The following is a 24,557-nucleotide window of genomic DNA, read 5'->3' as shown; positions in this document are numbered from 1 at the left end:
TCCCCCCCTGATAGCGGCCCTGAGTACAGTGCACCAACACAGTGGCCATACATAAGGCAGATTTGCTGGGAGGAATCCGTTAGACTAATTCACCAGCTTATCTGCCGTTTAAGACTGTAATATGAATAGGAGAGGATCTGAATAGAAAGATGAGTAATAAAAAGTAGCAAGAACAACACGTTTTAGCCTTACACAGCATTTGTTTTTTAGATGGGGTCAGTGACCCCCATTTGTAAGCTGAAAAGAGTCATAAAAAAAAGAAAACTAATTCAACAACTATAGAGAAAAAATAAAGGCAGTTTCTGACTTACCAACCAACCAGCCCTCTGGCATTAGACCAAGCTGAAACCAGTCAAAAACTGCTGACTGGCGGAGAATATAGGTATCATGGCAACTCCCAGATAAGTCAGAGTTGATGCTTAATATTAGCTGATGTGAGTCACAAACTACCTGCACATTCAGGGCAGTGTCGAAACTGTTCCTCTGTAGCACAAGGAGGTGTAACCATTATAAGGCAGTTAGGCATTCCTCCAAGGTTATAAACAACAGACTTTACTTCCTGTCACTGCTCAGTAGTTGTTGGAAAGGTTATAAATTTGATGGAGTGCTTAACTATAGCTGTTAACATCTGCTTGAGAATTCTTGAAAAACTTGAACAATGATTCCTATCACCCTTGATACTGATGGTTGGAAATTGTCTATAGCTAGAAAGTTTAAAACTGTAAGTAAAAAACCAAAACATCTTTTCACTTCTCTCTCTTCTCCAGTCACTTTTCTCTCACCTGTCAGCAATGACAACAAAAACAGGAAGGAATGATGGGTAAAAAAAGATATTTCCTGTCCCCTTGAGAATTTTCTGGCGAAAAAAATACTTTACCGCCACTACATAGGACACTGTAAAATGTTGCGAATATTCTGGCGTTAATTTTGTCTATTGCACAGTTCGCTGTTTAGTAAACCCGGCATTAATGTGTACGTAGCGTTAGTTTAATTCAACGCACGTTAATAAACCGACGATAACATATTTGGGGACAATTCTGTCTATATATTGTACGAATATTTTTACTTCGCTTTAGTAAGCGGGAGCCCAAGGCTCAGAAATGATACAATGTAAGCAGTATCAGGTAGGGGGACCTGCAGTGTTATCAACTCAGAGACAAAGAATAAGCAATAATTGAGATGATAAAAACACAAGTGTGGGACTGGGGTGTCTGGGGCTCACCGTTGCTACCATCTTAAAGGAAAACTATACCCCCAAAATGAATATTTAAGCAACAGATATATGCCATATTAAGTGGCATATAAAAGAATCTTATCAAACTGGAATATATATTTAAGTAAATATTGTTCTTTTACATCTCTTGCCTTGAACCACTATTTTGTGATGGTCTGTGTGCTGCCTCAGAGATCACCTGACCAGAAATACTGCAGCTTTAACTGTAACAGGAAGAAGTGTTGAAGCAAAAGACACAACTCAGTCTGTTAATTGGCTCGTGTGACCTAAGAAGTATAGTTTGTTTGGTTTGTTTGTGTGCACTGTGAATCGTACAATCCCAGGGGGGCGGCCCTTATTTTTTAAAAAGGCAATTTTCTATTTATGATTACCCAATGGTACATACTACTAGAAAAGTATATTATTATGAAAATAGTTTATTTACTTGCTTCAGTGTCATGTTTAGCCAATGCTCTTCCCCAACTGGTATGTGCCAAGCTGCTACTTGGTGTAGTATAACTGCCCTGGTGAGTATCTCACCACATTAGGAATCACTAATCCCCTTTGAATGTTGATGCTTGTAGAAATAATGCCATTGAACATTTGCTGATTTTAAATAGTTCTAAATATTTGCTGACTTTAGATTGTTCTAAATATGTAAAGTCGTTTGGGCAGTGCAAAGATTTCAATAGCATTTTTGAGCATATTCAGCCAGTTCAACATTTATGTTTTTTTTCATGATCCCTGTATGCCTGCTTTTACCAGGGGAAAATGATCCAGACGCAACTGCAGCCAGTGCATCAATATTGATGCAGTTGCAGCACTGACACTTCAACACAAATCAGATGTGACCGTGCTGCAAATCCAGTTATCATTTCAGTGTGAGAGTGAAGTGCGGGTCAATTTTTATGGCAGGACTGCACTGTGGCAATTGACACAGGCTGATGTGGAAGCCCTAAATCTGCTGCCTGGCTCTGAGGTAGAAGGCAGGCACACCTACTGTACAGTATATAGAAGCGCAAGGAGCACATGCAATAATAGAACTAGCAGCGCAGGGAATCAGCTATAGGCAGAGAACCAGCCCCCTCCAGATGCATGGATTCTCATCGACACAAGTGCCAAACCCCCGGTAGTTCTGCGTGTTGATACAGTTCCTGATAATTGCTTCATTGACTGGTAAAACCTAGGAATTTTTTTTGAGAAATCTGGTTATACCTGTGGGAGGGGCTTCCAGATTGTATATGGGAACTTAACCCAATTTTTACTCACCACACAAGACTTGATGTAAAAATTAAACAGGAGATATTTATTTGGAATATGAACACCAGGACACTCAACAATCACTCCAGCACACACTTGTTCAAAACAATTCCAGTACAATTACTTCAAGGAATCACTGCAGAGTAGGCACACCTGACTAGGATCTTGGATCACACCTAACCGACTAGTGGTCCGATATATGCTCCACCCGTATCCACCCACTCTCCAATAATGGCCCGATACCTGTATCCAGGTTAGGACCCTTTTCCATCCAATTCCTGTCCAGAGACTCAGGTGTTCTTCCTACCTTGTCCTACTACCACTGATTCCCTTACTTACGGAGTGCCTGTAGGAAACTAATTCCACTTTCCTCCTTGATGGGGCAACAGCTGCCCTTGCTGACTATCCTCACTATCTTGTGCACCTAGTGCTTGCTTTACTTAGGATCTTTCCTATTCTAGCTTTTCCTATCTATCAAAGATGTCTTCACTCACCGATCAGCTGATGTTCTTCTGTCACGCCCTCCCATCAAGACTGCTCACCTTGGGCGGGGCACCTCCGTTTATAGCCCTTCTGTGCTCTATAGTGGCCTCTTGTGTCTGGGGAAGAAATTACAACTAAACTAGATTTTAGTGGCGATTCACACAAATTACATTCAACAATTTTAAACACACAAACATTTTAAAATCAAACACATTTTTGTCACTCACAAAATAATAACATTTTTACATATCACACTTTCATCTGGTTCACCCCCTTACCAACTTATTAAGATGAATGAAAATGTGGCGAATGTTTTCGATGCCATGAAATCTTTAGGAAATAGCCCAAGTCCACAATCTATTGCAGAGACATTATTGTAAAGATTAGATGCATATTTTATATAAATGATACCTGAAGTTATGGTTAGGACCCTGCGCAAAACACTTCATAGTTAACTTCCACATTACACATGGAGAGTGGGTAGGGATTTTACTGTATATTTATTTATAGAAAAAAAACTCACATCTGTGCTGTGTTTGAAGTAAGAAATATAAGGAAGCAACTATTTCACAATTATATTACCAAAGAGTCTTAGGGAAGAGCTGTATTTATTTAAGGTAAGTAATACAACATTTCCTTTGTGAGTAATTAACTTAGTCTGGAATTGTAGTTTAATTTTTTTTACATTTAAGTGTTCGTGTCAAATGACTGCTTAGCAGAATGCCAAAAGAGTGTGCATAAACAAAGCTTACTACAATATGTATTTTCATATTGTATTAACACAAGACTTGACCAAGTCTGTATGTTAGAATGTGAGAAAAAAACAGAGAACATAGGAAATTCACACAGAGACACAGAGAATATACACAATAGTGCCCAGTGTATGGTGTAATGCTGAATAGTAAGTGTATGGAGCTGAACTGTGCTCCCAAGTGATCTGAATAATAGAAAGGTGACCATGCTGTGTATAGCCCCTTGTGAGACATCTGTCCATCCAGTCCTTGGGCCAAACACCTGACAATTTATTATAATTTATTTGGGGCTGACAAAAAAAACGAAGCTACAGTTGGGCTGTTGGTGTTGTGTATACTTTCTTTCATGGTGAGGTGCAAGCCAAAACTTGCATCTGAGAGCATGGATCTCTACTATGTGCATATTCTGCATGTTCATACTTTTTTGCTAGGGACAACTAGGGGGCTATTTATTAAAAGTCAAGTTGTTTTAACCCAAAAATCGAGGTTTCGAGGGTATATATATATATTTTTTTTTAAAAAAACTAAAATGTTTCAGGTTTTAAAAAAAACTCACATTTTTCAAAATGTATTATACCCTTGTAACACCTATTTGGGCCACCTGGGGTTAATTCACCAGCTAGAACACTAGCGCATGGGTTACACGCGACTTACACCGAGGGCAGGGCCTTCGCTAAGTGGAAGTGTTCCCTCCAGGCCCGGACTGGCAAACTGTGGGTTCTGGCAAATGCCAGAGGGGCTGCTATAAGGTGCCATAGAAAGTCAGTATTTAGTGGGCTGGTGTGGGCCGATTGGGCCTCTGTGTACCTGAACTGGCAGGACCTATTTTGATTCTCAGTCCGGACCTGGTTCCCTCTATGGTGTAGTGCAACTACATCCCCCCAGGCTACTGTGCACACAAAAACAACTTGGGCGCCAGGAGGTTCTTAACAATCAGGAACGGTTTATTATGCCAAAATGAGCAAATGACCACAGGTTTCAGTACTCACGCAGGAGTTGAGGGAAACAGCATATGGAGAGTTCACACAGATCAAAGGCAGGCTCACACAGAGAGTACACAGGCAATTGCAGTACAACCTTTCCCTCCTGGAAGTTGTTAGGAAAGCAGCTTCTACCCTACAGTCCCTCTTCACTGAGGTCCCTGACTGGAGGCAACACACAGAGCCTCTGGGAAGCTACTCCCTTACTGCAAATCCTTGTTGGAGCTTCAGCTGCTCTTTCTCTCTCACCTCTCTGCCTTTCTCTCCTAGAGAGACTATGACAAGTCTGCCCTAGTGTAACTATTCCTCATTCACGGGGTTACCTGGTCCCCGACTTGGACACATGACTTCTTCTGGGCCTATTGCACTCAGTCCCCCTGAGCACATCCAGCTGGAATCACATCCAGAGGCAAAAGAGGAAGAGGCCACTCCCTGCACACACTATATAGGAGTGAGTCAGAGCATTGTCATCAAATCTCTCAGCCTATCACTGTAAAGGTTATTTTGTAACAGGGATTCTACCCAATAACCCAAGGAAATGGTGAAAAGATTAACTCTATAGGGCCTGTATCCCTATAGGGCCCTACACCCTGAAGCTGCTCAACTCCAAAAATACTTCAGCTAAAACCTGTCAAGGTCATGTAGAAGTCAATGGCAGAGGTCCTTTGAACCATTTGAAGATGTTTGTAGCCTTCATGATGTTTGGTGTTTTTTTTGGCAGCTTTCACTCGAAAACCTGATTAATTCGAGCAATTCACGTTTTTTTTTTTTGCCAAACCGTTGATTGATTCGAGTATTCCAGTTTTTCACTCCGAATTCACTGATTCAAGTTCTTCCCATTTGAGTAAATTTCACAAAACATTTGAGCTGTGAGTTTATACAAGGAATAAAAAACCTCTAAAACTCAGCCTTTGATAAATTACCCCCTCCCCCCAGGGTTAAAGCCCTTACTGGCTCTGGTTAGGGCTGCCACCTTTTCTGGAAAAAAATACAGGCATTCCTATATTCTTTCCGTTTTTCCCTGTTAATAACATTGGCATCAAGCATACTTTTTACCTACCAGGCTGGTAAAATACCAGCCAGGTGGCAACCCTAGTTCTGGTCCATCCCCCTCTAGTGTGATTTTCACTCTATTGTCTAAGTCCTGGTCCTGTAACCTAGATACAGTACCTGAGTGGAAGAGTGTTCCCCTATTGGCTCACGACTGCTTCCTTTAAGGTTTGATATAGTGAGAGGAAGCATTTTGGCTCTTCCTCTTCGGCCTCCATCTTCTGTACTGGGTGGATGGTGCTGGGGAGCTTAGGACAAGGCCCCAATAGAAAATGAGTGCCATACGGGAGTTGAACCCTTAGTAAAGGAGTGGAACTTGAGAATGAAGTTATAAGATAGTACTTACTGTAATAGTATAAGATAGGCAGGTCAGTTACAAAGTGCAATAATGAGCTCCAATGTAGTATTGTTGGTGTCTCTCCTAGGTTTTGTTAGTGTCGGTATCACAGTAAACAAAGATTCAGGTTAGAGGTGTTTCCAAGAGGTTCCACTGAAGTTGAGCAGGGTCCGCTAATGGGTATCACAGAGGTGAATTTGGATCCTGCCAAGTTTATCTCCAAGGTGGTCTCAGGGAGATATGCTCTGTCATTGGATATTTGTTTGACCATACTACCTCATACTGATACAGATATGGGATCCATTATCCGGAAACCCATTGTCCAAAAAAGCTCAGAATTATGGGAAGTCAATCTCCCATAGACTTCATTTTAATCAAATAATTCAGATATTTAAATATGATTTCCTTTTTCTCTGTAATTATAAAAGTAGCTTGTACTTGATCCCAACTAAGATATAATTAATCCTTATTGGAGGCAAAACAATCTGAATGGGTTTAATTAACGTTTAAATGATTTTATAGCATGCTAACTGTATGGAGATCCAAATAACAGAAATACGAGTTAACAGGAAAACCCCACGCATTCTGTATTACAGGTCCCATAACTGTACCTAGGTACTACATGAGTTCTGGCTTTCTCTGTTTCCCCAAATAGACATTTATTAGCTGGTCAAAAACCTCTGTTTGAGCAGCTGAGTGGTGTAGTTTAGCTCTCTTCCTCCACACACCAATGTAAGGGTCTAAAGCAGTGATCCCCAACCATTAGCTTGTGAGCAACAAGTTGCTCCCCAACCCCTTGGATGTTGCTCTCAGTGGCCTCAAAGCAGGTGCTTATTTTTGAATTCCTGGTTTGGAGGCAAGTTTTAGTTGTATAAAAAACAAAGGCCATCAAGGCAGCCAAACGTGCATTTAGTCATAGGATACATAGCCAATTTCAAGACAGCGGGAACACCAGGCGCATGTGGCAAGGCGTTCAAGCTATCACCAACTACAGGATGACAACACCAGTCTGTGATGATGATGCCTCCCTTCCAGATATGCTTGATAAATTTTACGCCTGGTTCAACAAAATGAACAACACAAAGGTGTCAAAGACCATACCCCCACACAACGACCAGGTGCTATGTCTAATCAAGTTTGATGTGTGGAACACTCTCCGCAGAGTCAACCCACATAAGGCTTCTGGACGAGACAATATCCCTGGAAGAGTGCTTAGAGAATGTGCAGACCAGCTGGCAGATGTTCTCACCAACATCTTCAACATCTCCCTGAGCACCGCTGTTGTTCCGAGGTGCATAAAGGAGTCCATCATCATTCCTGTGCCAAAGAAGTCCCACGTGTCCTGCCTAAATGACTATCGTCCTATCGCACTAACATCCACCATAATAAAGTGCTTTGAGAGGCTGGTCATGAGACACATCAAAGGCCTGCTCTCGCCATCTCTGGATCCACTGCAATTCGCCAACCGTTCCAATCGCTCAACGGACGATGCCATTGCCACTACCCTGCACTTGTCACTTAGCCACCTAGACAAGAAAGACACATATGTACGTATGCTGTTCATAGACTTCAGCTCAGCATTCAATACAATCATTCCTCAGCACTTGAATGTTAAGCTGAGCATGCTGGGCCTGAACATCTCTATCTGCAACTGGATCCCGGACTTCCTGACCAAGAGACCTCAGGTAGTCCGAATGGGAAAAAAACACCTCCAGTACCATCACACTGGGCACGGGAGCTCCCCAAGGTTGTGTGCTTAGTCCACTGCTGTTCACACTGCTGACTCATGACTGTGTGGCAAGTCATGGCTCCAATCACATCATCAAGTTCGCTGATGATACAACCGTAGTAGGTCTCATCAGCAAGAACAATGAGTCAGCATATAGACAAGAGGTGAAATGGCTAACGGACTGGGGCAAAGTCAATAATCTGTCTATGAATATCTGTACATCTGGCAGAGAACCTCTCCTGGTCCCTTAACACCAGCTCTATAGTGAAGAAAGCACAACAGTGTCTCTACTTTCAGTGAAAGCTGAAAAAAGCCCACCTTCCACCACCCATTCTCACTATCTTCTACAGAGGGTCTATTGAAAGCATTTTATGCAGCTGCATCACTACCTGGTATGGAAACTGCTCTGTATCAGATCGCAAGATCCTTCAGCAGGTGGTGAGGACAGCGGAAAATATCATTGGGGTTTCGCTTCCTGCCATTATGTATATTTACCACACCCGCTGTCTCCAGAAGGCTACCAGCATTGTCAGGGATAGCACCCACACTGCACATGATATCTTTACCCTCTTGCCATCCTGTAAAAGATACCGCAGTTTTCGAGCGCTGACTTCCAGAATGCAAAACAGTCTATTTCCACAAGCCATCGGGTATCTCAACTCCCAAGGACTGAACTGAATATATTCATAAGGAACTGAAATGTTCACTTTGCCCAGCATGACCGTGTACGAGTTGTTGTATAGCACCGGGGGGTTCTGGAGGAACGTCATTTGGTTTCTACTATGTACTTTATTTACTGTATATTGCTGAAATGACAATAAAATCCACTTGACTTGACTTGACTTGAGATGTACTGCCAAACAGAGTCTCCTGTAGGCTGCAAGTCGACATAGGGGCAATCACAACCCTTATTTGGCACCACCTCTTTTTACATCAGAATGTTGCTCACGGGTGAAAAAGGTTGGGGACCCCTGGTCTAACGCATCCCCCCTCCTATTTCATAGGGCTCACACCTACATGAGTACCACACTGTGCCTTGTGCTCCAGCACAATAATGGGAGCAAGGATGCACTCAAACTAAGGGCAAGTGGTTACACATGGGCTTTAGGCATTTTTACACCTGCATATACTAAATGAGGCCCCTTTTTCCTCTGGAGTTATGTAATTAAAGTCCCTTGGGTGTATTTTTCAAAGAGTGAAGTTAGAGATCGCCACAGTCCGCCACTCTCCATTCATTTCTATGGGATTTTAAAAGCCGTATATTTATCAAAGAATGCACTTTCACCCATTGATAAATACTGTATGAAAAATCCCATGGAAAATGGCGGAATTTCACTCTAGAGGACTGTGGCGATCTCTAACTTCACTCTTTGATAAAAATACACCACTAAGTTTGCCCAGGAGCAACCAATCAGCAGGTAGCATTTACTGGTCATCTGTCTAAAAGCAAAGATCTTATTGGTTGCTATGGGTTACTGTTCCTGGGCAAACTTAGTGCCTATTATTACATATGGAGGTAAGTGTCTGTATATTATGAAATATTTTGAAATCTGGTAACTACATGTGCTCATGGAGTCGGGAAGACCAATAAATAATATAATGACATTTAATTTTACGGTAATTCTGCTCTTTCAGAATATTCTAGGAAATTAAACAAGACTGCAAAGAGAAAGTCAAGTTCTTCATTATTAAAAAGAGGAAGCTTTAAGGGGAGGGGCTCTCCTGTCAAATTTATAATAAAATGATAAAATCTCTTGTCACTTTCTCAAAGGCAGAGTTCTTTACCGATCTGAAGATACCAACCGTCCTAGCCCATGAAAATTGTCTGCTGATCCTTAACTTCTAAAGGTAAAAGAGAAATCTATTACCTGTTGATGTTTTATTTCCTTAATTGATTGAAGAGCTTTAAATGGTTTGTAAGTGACAAGGCTGAAAACGTGCTTCTGCAGGCTGTTGAGACATTAATAGACTACAGCAGCTGATTGTTTGAAATAAGAATTACCCCCATATTTAATATGAGGTTTTAATTGCCAACTAACTTTCAGTTTCCTATTAGCACCTCTAAAGGGTAGTTCACATTTTAAATGAAAGGGATACTCTAAAACAACTGGCAATTGACAATTATTTAGCTTTTTGTTAATCAGCTCCCCATTTTGGAATTCCAGCAGCTATCTGGTCGCCAGGGTCCAATTTGCCCTAGCAACCAGAAAGTGATTGAGAAACTGGAAGATGAATAGAAGAGGGTCTAAATAAAAAGATAATTAATAACAAGTTAAAACAACAATACATTTGAAGCCTCACAGTGCTTCTGCGTGTATTGCCGATCGTACGATTTTCAGTGGGAGACTGTCACTAGCTTTGTCTATCGTACGATTGCTGCCAGGGGCAGAACATCGGCTGATCTGTTCTTTAACTACTTTATTTGGTTGGAATGGTGAGACTTTGATCTGAATGGTTAGTGGCAGGTCGGGAGATGACTCAATGACTGTAAGATAGCAGCAGCACCAAAAAAAGTGGAACCAATAATCCATTTACAAATGAATGCTGTCTAAAAATACATGCATCCAGTGATGTATTGTTATCGTGGGCCACTTCTAAAACCACGCTTTTAGACTGAATTTTGTCCTCCCCAGATCTAATGAATCCCCATAAAAGAAGAAAGCCTTCACAATCACAAAGAAATATGGCCAAATCCCAAACTAAAATTTGCCCAAATATAACACTGAATCTGAACCTTAATTTGCATATTACAATTTTAGATACATCTATCTAATCTGGCCAATTCTGGCTAATTCGGCCCCTAATGTTTTCAGCCCACATAAACAATATTTGTTTTGCAGAGAAAGAACAATGGATGTCAAATATGCGACCTCTGTTATATGGATGATTATTGTACAGCTTCCTCTGCATCTTTCATTTGTACATAAGAAAGGTAAGGCATTAAAGTAGCTCTGATCTCAATAACTTACCAGTGCTAGTAAAACAAAATGCACACAAAAATCTAAAATCAATTCAAGTCCTAGCCTTATGTAAACTTCTGTTCTTTTTCCCCTGAGTTATGCTAATTTGAATAGGAAAATGAAGGGGGGCATTTCAGGAGTTTAATCCTTCATGAAAGGTTCTGTATTCAATTAAATTTAGAAAAAGTAGATTTTGTACAAACCTACTTTGAAAGCATGGGAACCACTATGTTCACATGGAAGGCTACATTCTGGCAGCACCTTCCCATTGTTTTTTTACTACTAAGGAGCATCCCATTTTGCTTCCAGACTAACCTAGCAGGTCTCGATGGGGATAAGTGGATGGTATGGAGTCCCAGATATTGAGGATGAAAGGGTAACTCCAAAAAACAACTGGATATTAAAGGAAGACATTTTTTCAAACTTTTATGTACCACCTAGTGATTACAACAAACTGTTGGTTCAGTGTTAACACTTTTTCTTAGATAGAGAGTACTAGTTCCACAACACAGTTCTTATAAGTATTTATCACTTTAATTTCAAGTAATCTTATAAGACCTTCCCATGTTGCTCTCTAGTGCATAATAGCAAATAGTGCAGCACAATTAAAACAGTTAAAACCTCAGAGTATTGAGGGAATTGTTTCAAGAATAAAGTGGTGGTTGGTGGATCATTTTTGCGAAATGCTAGAAAAACTTTCATCGGTCATGTATTTGCATTAAAGGGGTTGTTCACCTTTAAATTAACTTTTAGTATGATGTAGAGAATGATATTCCAAGAAAATTCATAATTAATTATTTGTGGTTTTTGAATTATTTATCTTTTTTATTCAGCAGCTCTCTTTTTGCAATTTCTGGTTGCTTGGGTCCAAATTACCCAAGCAGCCTGGCATTTAGTTGAATAAAATTTTGGAATAGGAATAGGAGTGGGCCTGAATAGAAAGATGTGTAACCAAAAGCAGCAATAACAATACATTTGTAGCCTTACAGAGCATTTATTTTTTAGATGGAGTCAGTGTTGGAAAACAACAGACAGAGATTGTTCCAGTGCATGTTAGTTACCAGAAACGTAACTAGAGGGGGGCGGGCCCTGGTGCGTGACGCGCAGCCGGGCCCCCGCCCCCCTCCGTACGCAATTTTTCAACCCGCATTTTAGTGGCGCGTAGGCTGCCAGGGGGGCCTGAGGGGGTGCGGCCCTGGCCTGCTCGCACCCCCTGCTCCCCCGGTAGTTCCGCCACTGTTAGTTACTGTTCCCACAGAAGTTGGTGTGTCCGTCCTCGCTTACAGAGAAGCTGCACATTCAGTTCAGATCAGCTCTCTGCTAACAGCCAGTGACCCCCATTTAAAAGTTGGAAAGAGTCTTAAGAAACTATAAAAAATTAATAAATAATGAAGACCGATTGAAAGGTTGCTTAGAACGTACTAAAAGTTAACTTAACCACCCTTTTAATAATAGCAAACTGATACATTCTTTGCTTACCTAAGACACCCCCACTTCTGCTTACATGCAAAGATGTATTCTTTGGTGTATTCAATGGGGTTGTTTGAACGTGTAAGTCTATGAACAAAGAGAGCTGAAGATACATGCCCAGACTTGGTTGGCCAGTTTGACTGATTTCAATCATAATGGCATATGTGGCACCTTGGTACTGCAGTAATTCTGCCTAAAATGAAAATGTAGCCACTTCTACTCCATATAGGCTCACTGAGGTCTCTCTATCTCCAGTGAACTGTCGAGAACTGCTGCATTGTTTATACACTGTCTTGTCCAATCAAGGTGTATGGAGAAAAAAGAACTAACAATAAGTGTTTCACGTCTAGATCTGCTTCCTCACCCGGCAAATCTCACATTACAAATCCTAAACAGAAGTTTGCAGTTATCCTGGGATTGCAATGCTCTAAAGGAATTATCAAATATCACTGAATTTTGGATATCAGTAAAAGCTCCCCATGAGAAAAATTTTACGCCTTTGCAGGAGGTAAAGTATGGTGATACAGCTTTTCTTGCATCAATCCACGTGTTGAAAAGATGGGAACAATTTATAGAACGGAACATAATTACAGTAAATCCTACCAAGGTTAAACCAGACCTAAGCCAGGTTGGTGAATTATGGCAAAAAATTAATACAAGGGAAAAATCAGGTAGATTGCTCTAAAGGTATAAATAAACTCTTGCACTATCACTATTTTAGTGCATAGCACAGATACTGGAGAAAATTTCCTTCAGCATAGTTTGATATTTTCCAGATAAAATCTATCCTGCTACTTTCTGCAAAAGTCTTGATAAAAAGCATACAGGGAGTGTGAGCCTTCACTACTAAGTAATAATACAATTACAGTCTTGGATCTATAAAGGAGACAACTACTTGCATGTGCAACGGAATCAAATCCACCACATAACATAAACATACATTACAGAGGTAGTAAAACATTAGTTTCTAATCATCTTAAAACATATCACCCTCCATTATGTATGCAGCTAATAAAGATTTATCATGTTCTTATTACCCCCACAATAGGAGAAATCATCTATATATCTGACCAAGGGATTTGTTAGATTTTTGTTAGATTTTGTAGCCACGACTTTCCTCCAGTGCAATAGGAGGTAACCAACAGCTACAAAACACTCCCCTGGTGTTCAGACCCACAATTGTCACGGACAATATTAATATCTGATCTGGCCTGATATCCAGACTGCTCAGAAAGGCCATCTCCGACAGAGCCCATTTTGAGCAAATAATTGCAATTTTTTTTAAATGATATCCTTTTTCTCTTTAATAATAATAAAACAGTCCCTTGCACTTGATAGTAACTAAGCTGCATGAACTAATATTGGTGGCAAAACAATCCTATTGGGTCTATTTAATGTATGAAAGATTTTAAGCAGACTTTAGATACGGTGATCCGATTTACATGATAATCTAAAAAAAATCGGGGTCCCAAGCATTTCTGATAATAGATTGCATACCTTGCAAATATTATTGTGGCCAATGAATTCCATTATAACATTCTCATCCATGAAAACACTGATAATATATTTAAAATAGCATTTTTTCCCAACTGGCTGATAATGTTGAAACCCAGTATAACTTCTTTCTCAATATACAACTTTGTCATTATTTCACATAATACCACTATGCAAGTGCTGTGAGACATTGGCTTAAGTTTTGGTGTGGGTAAGTGATAATGCTAATGAGTCCGACTTAAATTAACCTTGTGAAACAGTTTAGGGAGCCATAATAAAATATAAAAATAAATGTGTGCTAAAAAATATGCAATTACAGATTTTTACAGCAGTCTTTACATATTTTTCATTCCTCCCAACATTCGTGGCATCAGGAAGGACTGACTACACTGTTGTCAACAGAAAGTAGAATCCACACCACCCTGATTACAATATTTACTGTCCAATAAAGCGGTGAATTTATTTGGGATGAAAGGCATACTGTTTTCCCTGAATGGTAGAATTTAGAAGACAATATTCAGTAGCTACACACTCAAATGAGTCTAAACCTATTTACTACAAGATGTGATCATTGTGTTGTTCTGAATCACTGGCTAATGAGAAATGACCAGGAGGTATACGTTGCACAGAAATAGGCTACTTACTATATTTTTGAGAGGTAAGGTGAAGTGAGCTTTATGGCAAAAGCATAACAGATAAACTTAGCCCTACACCATTTTATCTAAATCATACAGACTTTCTTCACTTTTTTTGTGATTTAGTTTTCATGTAAAAAATGACATTTATACAATGTCACCTTTTTTTTTTTATAGGTAAAGTGCTCTGCTGGAGAGACAAAGCTGGAACTCCAAACACATGTCACACTTAAAGTAGACATACAGATCAATGAAAAAACTACACATTTTACAAGAGAGATTGTGGTCATACCTGAAGGTAAGCAAACAATTCCACATCACAATTTTTGGAGATGGTACATGTTTTATATATTATAAGATCTTCAGAGTACATCGGGGCTGCTTAATTTGCAAATAGGGTTCAAACTGATTATGTGAATCATATGCATACTTGATAGAAGCTTTTTGAAATGGGTTGAAGGGAATGGGGTGAGAGAGAAAGACAAAAGAGAAGGAGATTACAGAAAAGCTAAGGAAAGGTGAACATGGCAAATGGTAGAAAAAGCTATATATGGGGCAGAACATGTGGAACTTGTTTGGAAGATGGATCTATGTGTCTGTAGAACATGGTGTGGTCATTTGTAGCACTGAGAACTAAATCTGTATTAGATGTTCCTTAAATCTTTGAGTAAAATGTATTTATTGCCTTGTGGGGCTACCTACTGGTTATGGACAGGTGCCACTAGAAAGAGGACATAATGTGCATGGTATCTAGTATAGCAAAACACATTCAGACTCTTTATCCAATTCTTATAAACCCATGGCAGCCAATCAATAATTATGTTCATTCAATCAGCTGCAAGTAGAACAATGAAATATTATTGAAATTATTGAATGCTAACTATAAAGGTTTCCAAAACTCTAATTAAATATATAATTACTTTAGGGATGGAAGAAACAGCAGCAAGCAATGCTACCTGTGAATTATATGTTACTTCAATGAGATGCTATTGGAATTTTGGCAAAAATGCACCAGATGACACAAATTACACACTCCTGTTAATGTAAGTATACAAATATGTGGCCCCCAATCAGTTACACAGCTCCAGGTTGGTTCTGGCATTCTATAACAGGAGGCAAACAGGGAATAAGGAGAGTAGATGAATATGGATATAAAGGCTGGGAGCAGAGAGATAAGAATGTCTGATGTGGCCACTGGTCATGCATACACAGGTGTGAGATCTATTAACCAGAATGTTTAGGTTCTGGACTTCATTAAATAAGAGGTCTGTCCATAATATATCTGTGTTATAGTGTTAACTTTAGTTGTTCTGCTGGATTCCATGCCTCACTGCATTTGAGTTTCCCTACTCTACGGTGTAAATTCACTAAGATCCGAAGTTGCGCCAGCGACAGCTTTGCTGCACTTCGCCGCACTTTGCCAGGCGTAGTTTCGACAGCGCTAGGCAAATTCACTAGAATGCAAAGTTGCACTCAGGGAGGCGAACGGTAGAGAAGTTGCACTAGCGTTAATTCATCAAGCAAAGCGAAGTTACGCTAGCGATGCCTAATTTGCATACGGCGCGAAGTTAAAGTACAATGGACTTAGATGTAGCAGCAAATACATTACACTACACAAGCCTGGGAAAGCTTCATAAAATAAAAGAGTTGTTATTTTGCCCTATACATGTGCCCACTGTATAGTTTATGTGCCATATGTTAGGAAATGTAGGGGGGAAGAGGGTACCCCAAAAAAAATTTCAGCCTATCACCCTTATAAAAGGAAAAGATGCCAGCGTTTTTTGGGAAAAAATGTCAACTTTTTTTGAAGCAATCCCTATCTATTCTATTACACTTCGCCTGGTCTGAGGTGGCGTAGGCAAGTCTGGCGCAAGAGTTAATGTTCAGTAAAATGTGCAAGTTAGTGAATTAGCGTAGTTACGTCCCTTCGCCATAGTGCAACTTTGCCTGGCGTAAGGGTGCAAAGTAGCGCTAGAGTAGGTCCACTTTGCTAGCGAATTTACACCAGCGCCCGTTAGTAAATCAGCGAAGTAACGAAATGACGTCACGCTGGCGAATCTGTGCTAGCGTTAGCCGCTTCGCGCTTTAGTGAATTTGCCCCTCAAACGGTACAGAACTTTCAATTGACTATATTTACAAAGTGTCTTATTTCCATCATAAAATAAAGCATATATACATTTTTCGTTTTTACGATAGATCCCCTTTAACTTTTAGTACAGGGTATGTTATAGAATGGCTAATTTTAAGCAACTTTTTAATTGAACTTTGTTTTTGTTTTTTTGCCTTCTTCTTCTAACTCTTCTAGCTTTCACATGGGGCCTCTGACCACATTTAAGGCTATAAAAATATAGTTATTGCTACTTTGTATTATTCATCTTTCTATTCAGAACCTATCCTATTTATATTCCAGTCTCTTAATTAAATCTGTGGATGGTTGCTATAGTAATTTGGACCCTAGCAACCAGATTGCTGAAATTGCAAGCTGCTGAATAAAAAGATTAATAAAAAGTGAAAACCACTTGCAAATGGTCTCAGAATATGTTTTTTTTTTTAAATTATACTGAAAGTTAATTTAAAGGGGAACAACACCTTTAACCACTGCAAAAATGTATAGTCATTGTAAAATGCCCCAAGCCAGTGTGAAACATCTTTCTTACAATTTTCTTTTCCTTACAACTTTCTTACAACTTTGCATTGCTGAGTTTAGCAGGTTGGTTCAACATTCTATCACTAAGTCTGTTATACTCTGCAGGGTGTGCTTCAGGTAAATCCAACATCTGTCTGGTACTCAAATGTGCAATTTATAAATGTATATACTTTTCAGTTTAATAGTATCTTAGCCTGCACTCACTTGTTATTACAGTATGCTTGTAAGAAATACACCATATAGGATAAATGGATATATACTGCTTTGTTATTTAATTTGGGTCAGGTTTGGAAAAAAAGGGGTCAGAGTCAATTTTCACTCTGTTCTTCTCACGTTCTTGATCTTGCCCAGCCACCTTCCTTCTGCCTGATTCTGGCTATGCCACTCATACCAGTTGTTCCACGATTAAAGCTAATTAATATAGATTCTCGTTGCAGACAAAATAACTCAGAGCTACAGTGCCAACATTACGAGAATGATCAACAAAGAAGAACTGGAAAGTGTGAAATTCCTGATTTGAAAATTAATGAGGCTGAAATGTCCACCATTTTATTGGAGGGGAACAATAAAAAAGACATACAAATATATGCCAAACGCTTTGAGCCGTTGTCCAAAGGTAAAATTTACAATATATCAGGGCAGTGGTAACTGCCCTTTATTGTAACTGGAAATTATATTTTGGTGGAGAGACTAAAGTTAACCACATGTGACAAGGAGTATTCAATCACTGGATGATCTTGATCGGATTGCATAAGAATGATAAATCCCATGAAGGAGGCAAACTCAGATTATAGGGACTTGCAGTGGTCTAGGGGGCAGATTTATTAAGGGTCGATTTGAATATTCGAATACTTTTTATGGTCAAAACTCGGAAATTCGAATTGTGAATTATTCAAACTTAATTCGAATTTCAAAATTTATCATACTCTGGTCCTTTAAGAACTCCAATTTGACTAGTCGCCACCTTAAACCTGCCGAGTTCACATATAAGTCAATGGGAGAAGTCCAGGGACCAATTTGGGCATGTTAGTAGCCTTCCTGACATTTAAGTTTTTTTGGAGAAAAAACTCGAATCGAGTTTAGTCGAATTCGATTCGAGTTTTCAAGCCAGTAAAATTCGTGCATATTTTAGATATTCGATTTTTAAATTAAATAAACTCCCAATCGATTTTCGAGTATATTCGAATTTAAAAAGCATAAATGAATTCGAAATTCGACCTTTGATAAATGTACCTCCCCGTGTTGGACGTTATGTTCAGCAACTTCTTAGTAAAAATATTTTTATGATACTGCAGTTCATTGCCACCAGTATTCATTGTTCTGTAACCCCTATGCAAGTCCCTTAGCTGACTCCCAATTTCCTCTCAAATCAAAGTAAAAATACTCACAACTCATTTTAACACTCGTTCGCCCAACCATCATTTTGCTTCTGATCCTCATCTTCGCTTTTCCTCTAATTATTTCATCCCATTGCCATTTGCAAGACTTCTCTTATGCCACAACATATCACTTCTGCCCCCTCCTCTACAAAACTTTCAAACGCTCCCTAAAAACCTACCTGTGTAGGGAAGCATATTTAAGGCACTGATTTCAGAAGTCAACTTATCGAGAATCGCCAACATCATCAACATTCTTATGTTTGAATTGTTCTCTTGTGATTTAGATTGTAAGCTCTTGTGAACAGGGCACTTTGATCCTTGTTAATTAAATGATTGCAAGACTCCTGCTTAATTGAAATGGCTGGAAAATGCAGTGTAACTTGCTGGCGCTATATAAACAAATGATGACGATAATGTTCCTTATGAATAGTTCACATGATCTGGAGGTCATGTCATTTTAGACACTGGGGCTCATTTATCAACTCTGAGCAAATTTGCCTATGGGCAGTTACCTATAGCAACCAATCAGTGATTAGCTCTTTAAAGCCAGCTGCAAGTAGAACAACGAATGCAGCAATCTGATTGGTTGCCATGGCTTACTGCCCATGGGCAAATTTGCCCAGTTTTAATAAATGACCCCCAGTGTGTCCAGATACTTTTACTTAAACATTTTTGGCCATGTAGCGTATTATGCTTGTTTTTGCTAAAATACTTTCATTTAGATTGCTCAATTCCGAATCAAATGCCGTTCTCTTTGCATTCCTACAGAAAAATTCACACTGAATTCTGATTTACTTTAGAAACTGTGAAAAATTAATTCCTTTCATTGCAGAAGTTTTCCAACCGCCAACGAATATTAGTTTGATATTTACAAAAAATGAGGTCGAATTCTACTGGTCACAGCCTAAGACTTTTTATACAGCTGCAAACCATTGCTTTAAATACCAAATGCAAGACTCGCGTGGAAATATAGTAAGTATACATGTAAAGAGAGACAGAGCAACGGTCTGGTTCCCTCATGTTCAGTGATGGGCGAATTCGTGAAACGGCGCCGGCGTCCGTTTTTCCGGAAATTTTTTTTTGACGCCGCGAATTTTCGCTGGCGTTTCATGATTTTATTCGCTGGCAGCGAATCGCGCAAAGTCACCGCGAATTCGCGCCTGACGAATAAATTCGCCCATCATTTCTCATGTTCAGTACAGCCTCTGGTTTAAGTTCTTAATTTGTAGGATTGGTGTGCACGTTAAAGGAGAACTAAAGCTTAACTAAAGAAACGTAGTACATTATGTTTTGGGTTTCTGTTCCAGCCCAAAGCAACCACAGCCCTTTAGCAGTAAAGATCTATGTCTCCAAAGATGCCCCAGTAGCTCCCCATCTTCTTTTCTGCTGATTCACTGCACATGCTCTGTGCTGCTGTCACTTACTGAGCTTAGGGACTCACTCACAATATACAGTACACATAGAATAGAAATGTCACAATATAATGCTGATTAGTATTTAATACAGCTAATTACTACATCGCAGCACAGAAACCAGTGCAACTAGCATCAGAATTTAATAATCAGCCCTGTAGCATCAGCTTATATTACAGACCAACTTTATTTTCTACTTGATAATGCACGACGACCCCTAAACTTATCTTCTCAACAGCTGCTCAGAACCCACTGAGCATGTGAGTGTCTTTTCACTTTGTACTTTCACGCACACTTTTATACAGGTATCTGTTATCCAGAAAGCTTTGGACCTGGGGATTTCCGGATAACGCATCTTTCATTAATTTGGATCTTCATACCTTAAGTTTACTAGAAAAACATGTAAACATTAAATAAACCCAATAGGCTGGTTTTACTTCCAATAAGGATTAATTATATCTTGGTTTGGATCAAGTACAAGCTACTGTTTTATTATTACAGAGAAAAAGGATTTTTTTTAAAAAAACATTTGGATTATTTGGATAACATGGAGTCTATGGGAGACAGCCTTTCTGTAATTCGGAGCTTTCTGGATAATGGGTTTCCAGTTAACAGATCCCATACCTGTACTGACATCAGAGTTCTTAGTAAGGGTTCTTCATGGCACTTCAGAACAGCAGCAACTTCCAGAGAATATTTGCTGCACTCACTCTGGCCTGTGACCCAGTGATCATTCACAGTCATCCATGAATTCATTTAAGACATACAACTTTTTTTCTTTTTAATTTAGGAACCTGATATTGATGCTAAATATACATATAAAAAAGATATATCTAGCTTTCAAGAAGAATGTCCTTTGCGTATGAGAGCTAGAGGAAAAGATACATGTTACATGGATACTAACTGGGGTGAATGGAGCGAGGAACTCAAATGTGGTAAGAGCTAGCTTATGTTCACTGAGAAACCCTATAAATATTATTCTCCCCAGAATTCCCTCCAAAGATACTCCAGATGCCTAAGCAGGTGAATTTGGTATGTGTAATATAAACATAACTGGCAATTTTGTAAATTTATATAAATTATATTTTTACATGTTCCATTATATTGATACTCAAAGGCACAGCTCACTATACTAAAATAGAGAAATACAAATATACAATCTTACAAATATTTTCCAAGGACACAAATGCTGGGGCAGCATGACCCAACTAGGGTTCTTTTAAGTCATCCCAGCCAACCCTTACCCCATCCAGATTCCTAAGGAATCCACCCCCGAGATTCCAGTAAGCCATCCCTTTTGTGCTATGAAGAAATAGCACAAAACTCAAATGGGTTCTAGAGAGTGACTTTACCATACTCTAAATCAAATATTTCTCCTTTTTCTCCATTGCCCCTTTATTTAATAGTTCAATAGTTCCATAACGTTTCTACTGATCCTGTGATACGTTATGATGTCACGACTGTGTGATTATTGCACAGAATAAAAATTAAATGTTAATGATAATCCACCACATCATGCCTTGAGTAATTCTCCAACCAATACACTAACGTTCTAATGTGTGGAATCACCCACAAATGTTCATGTTTTTATAGAAATAGATACTTTTATTCACCAAGGTAGCAATACATTGATCAGAAATTATAGCCAATAAATTAACTGTGTCTTAACATAGTTTTTATTACATATACCTTTTCTATTCGTCAACCATGTGGAGCAATTCAAGGGTTACTGGCATTCTAGCTGTCATTTTCTGGAGATATTCAGGGGAAATTTCCACCCCGCCTTCTGTAGCTCATCCCAGACGATGGGACAGAATTCTGATATCAAGAGGCCCATTTATAAAATTTTAGTGCTATCAGATAGTTTTGAAACCATAATTAAATTGTATTTATCTAAAATCACGAATGAGTTGTTAGTTATTAAAGGAGAATTCAATCCCCTAGGCACAAAAAAAGTTTCGGAAAAAGAAATCGGAAACTTCGTGACTTTCGGGCGCAGTAGCTCCGTACTGGCAAATGCCTCCAGCTGCGCATGCGTCTGAAAGTCACAATGTTACGATTTCTTTTTCGGAAACTTCGTGACTTTCGGCGCATGTGCAGTAGATCTGAACCGGCAAATGCCTCCTACTGCGCATACGCCACCAAATGCCGATGACCTCAGGAAGAAGAGTGCTCGGGAGAAGATGGCTGCCGTGAACTCCGCTGGAGAGGACCTAGAAGGGGGTAAGTAACAAGTTAGGGGCATTTGCCCTGGGGGGGAGGTAGGCCGGGGGGAAGGGGGACCTACGCATGGGAGGGATTTTTGTGCCTAGGCGGTTGAATTCTCCTTTAAAGAGGTGGTTCACCTTTAAGTTAACTTTTAGTATGGTAAAGAATGGCTAATTCTAAGCAACTTTTCAATAGGCCTTCTTTCTTTTTTCTTTTTTCTAGTTTTTTTATTTGCCTTTTTTTTCTATCTTTCCAGCTTTCAAATGGGGGCCACTAACCCCATTTAAAAAACAAATGCTCTGTAAGGCTACATATTTATTGTTATTGCTACTTTTTATTACTCATCTTTCTATTCAGGCCTCTCCTATTCATATCCCTTCTCTTATTCAAATCAATGCATGGTTGTAAGGATAATTTGGACCCTAGCAACCAGATTGCTGACATTTCAAACTAGAGTTGCTGAATAAAAAGCTAAATGACTAAAAAAAAACACAACTAATAAAAAATGAGAACCAATTGCAAATTGTCTCTACATCATGCTAAAAGTTAAATTTAAATATGAAACGTAGAAATGTTAAAAAATGCAGAAGAGAATAAGAATATCTCTAAAACCTCTCCCAATTTGAGTTTTTCAGATAATTACTAGCGAAAAAATCCGATAAGCCTCTAAAAGCCTGAATGGCGGAAAAAAAATACAAAAGGTCCGGAGCTGATCCCATTGACTTCCATGGGACCTCAACTGCTTTTACTTGAAGTTTTTTATTTGCATTTTTGTGGTTTTTACACAATAAATATTGAAACATTTGGAGGTTTTTTTAAAACTTTAATTTTTAAAGAAAAATATTATTTGTGAAAAACAGAAAATCTGAATTTGAGTAAATAGGCCTCTTAGCCTAGTTAGCAGCCAAGCACAGCAAACTGGTTATGGCAAAGCCTTTTGTCCAGTCAATTTACGGTCCTTACTGTTGATTAAAAGCAAAACAAAGATTTAACTTTTTGTTAAAATTAATACAAAGCTGATTTTCTCTAAGGACCTGTACCACCCTCCTCAGCAATCAATATCATAACCTACACAGCTATAGCAGCAGCTGTCATAATAGCTTGTCTGGTTCTTCTTTTACTGTGTATGAGGTAAGGATCTTTTTATTAAATAAATATGCTGCACATTTTTATCCCTTTTTTTAAAAAAAAATTGATACATAGTTTAAAAAAAAAAGGTATTTTTGGCTAATTTAATGAGTTAAGAGCATTAGTGAGGTTCTGTTGGGTTAGGTTTTGGGCCAGTCAAAGTCTTCCTCTCCCATCTCAGCCAATGAGTTCTGTACAGACCTTGCTTTGTGCACAGGAGATGAAACAGGTAAGGGGAATCCCAAAACTCTTCCCACAATATTGGACAGAATTGTTGAAAATCTGAGTTTTATAAATGGGTGGGGTGTAAATTGCACTTATGGGCAAACAACTGTACTCTTGTACTGCAAGGCACATGATCTGAGGCTCCTTATCTGTATATATGGAATGATACTCAATAACCCAACAAACTGTCTGTCTTTTTCAGGAGTTGCAAATTATTATTTCCAGCAATTCCACACCCAAGGAAATACTCCTTGAAACCTACCAATCAAGAAAAAGAATTGGTAATTTTAATTTTCTGCCCTAATATTTGCTAAAAGGTATCGTATATCAAAAAGGACTAAAAACAGCAGAAGAAACTGTTAAATGATCTAATGTTTTTGTTCTATCAATACTTTTGGGTTAATGCACAACAATTTAACGGGGAACTATCGTGAGAGTAAAAATTGAATATAAGCTTTATGATACTGAGATAAGAAACTTACATTATTTAAAGAAAAATAACGAAGATAAAATAATGACATATTATTTCCCTCAGGACAATGAAAACCTTAAGTGTAAGCAGATGATTCCAATACTGGAAAGTGAGGAACCGGATGTAATATGTTTGGAAAACTAGCAAAATCGATGGAAAGAAGAACATCTAATATATCCTATAACATCTGCCTGCCAGCTATTGGGCTTTATTCACTTAACGGTGACAAAATGAGATGGACAAATATGCCTCAAGAAAAATAACGAAGATAAAATAATGACATATTATTTCCCTCAGGACAATGAAAACCTTAAGTGTAAGCAGATGATTCCAATACTGGAAAGTGAGGAACCGGATGTAATATGTTTGGAAAACTAGCAAAATCGATGGAAAGAAGAACATCTAATATATCCTATAACATCTGCCTGCCAGCTATAGGGCTTTATTCACTTAACGGTGACAAAATGAGATGGACAAATATGCCTCAAGAGATATGGCTTAATTTAATATGCTTTTGTGCTAATCATTTTAGGATCTAATGAACTGCATCTCCAAAGTCGCTCTGTGTTGATGTGGTCAGGAGGAGACTGTGATGGCCTCTCCCAAACCTTCACTTTTTCAGCTTCATTTAATGAAGGGTCAACATTATCATATTGGAAAGTCCAATCTCACCCTATGCGCAGAAGTAACACTTTACAGGCATTAAATGTGCATGCTTCCTGA

At 39.0% G+C, this 24,557-nt stretch overlaps 1 protein-coding gene across 4 annotated transcripts; it reads left to right on the top strand.

The window, feature by feature from the left end:
- Window positions 1–565: 565 nt before the first annotated feature.
- On the top strand, window positions 566–24,557 carry LOC108707981 (interleukin-5 receptor subunit alpha). Of its 4 annotated transcripts, none has more exons than XM_041581741.1 (12): window positions 566–721; window positions 9,576–9,652; window positions 10,645–10,731; window positions 12,583–12,742; window positions 14,541–14,661; window positions 15,289–15,406; window positions 17,448–17,626; window positions 19,222–19,361; window positions 20,592–20,736; window positions 23,041–23,140; window positions 23,565–23,643; window positions 23,898–24,557. In XM_041581741.1, the coding sequence occupies exons 3-12, from the start codon at window positions 10,655–10,657 to the stop codon at window positions 23,976–23,978; spliced, it is 1,200 nt and encodes a 399-aa protein (XP_041437675.1). In that variant the 5' UTR covers window positions 566–721; window positions 9,576–9,652; window positions 10,645–10,654; the 3' UTR covers window positions 23,979–24,557. The 4 variants fall into 4 exon arrangements, with proteins under 4 accessions (XP_041437675.1, XP_041437674.1, XP_041437673.1 ...); XM_041581740.1 differs by having other exon boundaries at window positions 567–721; window positions 9,580–9,652; window positions 10,645–10,736; window positions 12,585–12,742; XM_041581739.1 differs by having other exon boundaries at window positions 567–721; window positions 10,645–10,736; window positions 12,585–12,742.

Source organism: Xenopus laevis, chromosome 2L (genome assembly GCF_017654675.1).
Source record: "Xenopus laevis strain J_2021 chromosome 2L, Xenopus_laevis_v10.1, whole genome shotgun sequence".
Classification (NCBI taxonomy): domain Eukaryota; kingdom Metazoa; phylum Chordata; class Amphibia; order Anura; family Pipidae; genus Xenopus; species Xenopus laevis.
Note: the sequence above shows the minus strand (reverse complement) of the source record. Positions and strands in the feature narration are given on the sequence as shown.

Excerpts from the sequence above, each read along its gene's own strand:
- LOC108707981 (XM_041581740.1), top strand. The coding sequence starts at position 10,655 with ATGGATGTCAAATATGCGACCTCTGTTATATGGATGATTATTGTACAG. Across the intron at positions 19,362-20,591 it reads AAGACTCGCGTGGAAATATA|GAACCTGATATTGATGCTAA; the intron begins GTAAGTATACAT and ends TTTTTAATTTAG. Across the intron at positions 23,141-23,564 it reads CTTCTTTTACTGTGTATGAG|GAGTTGCAAATTATTATTTC; the intron begins GTAAGGATCTTT and ends TGTCTTTTTCAG.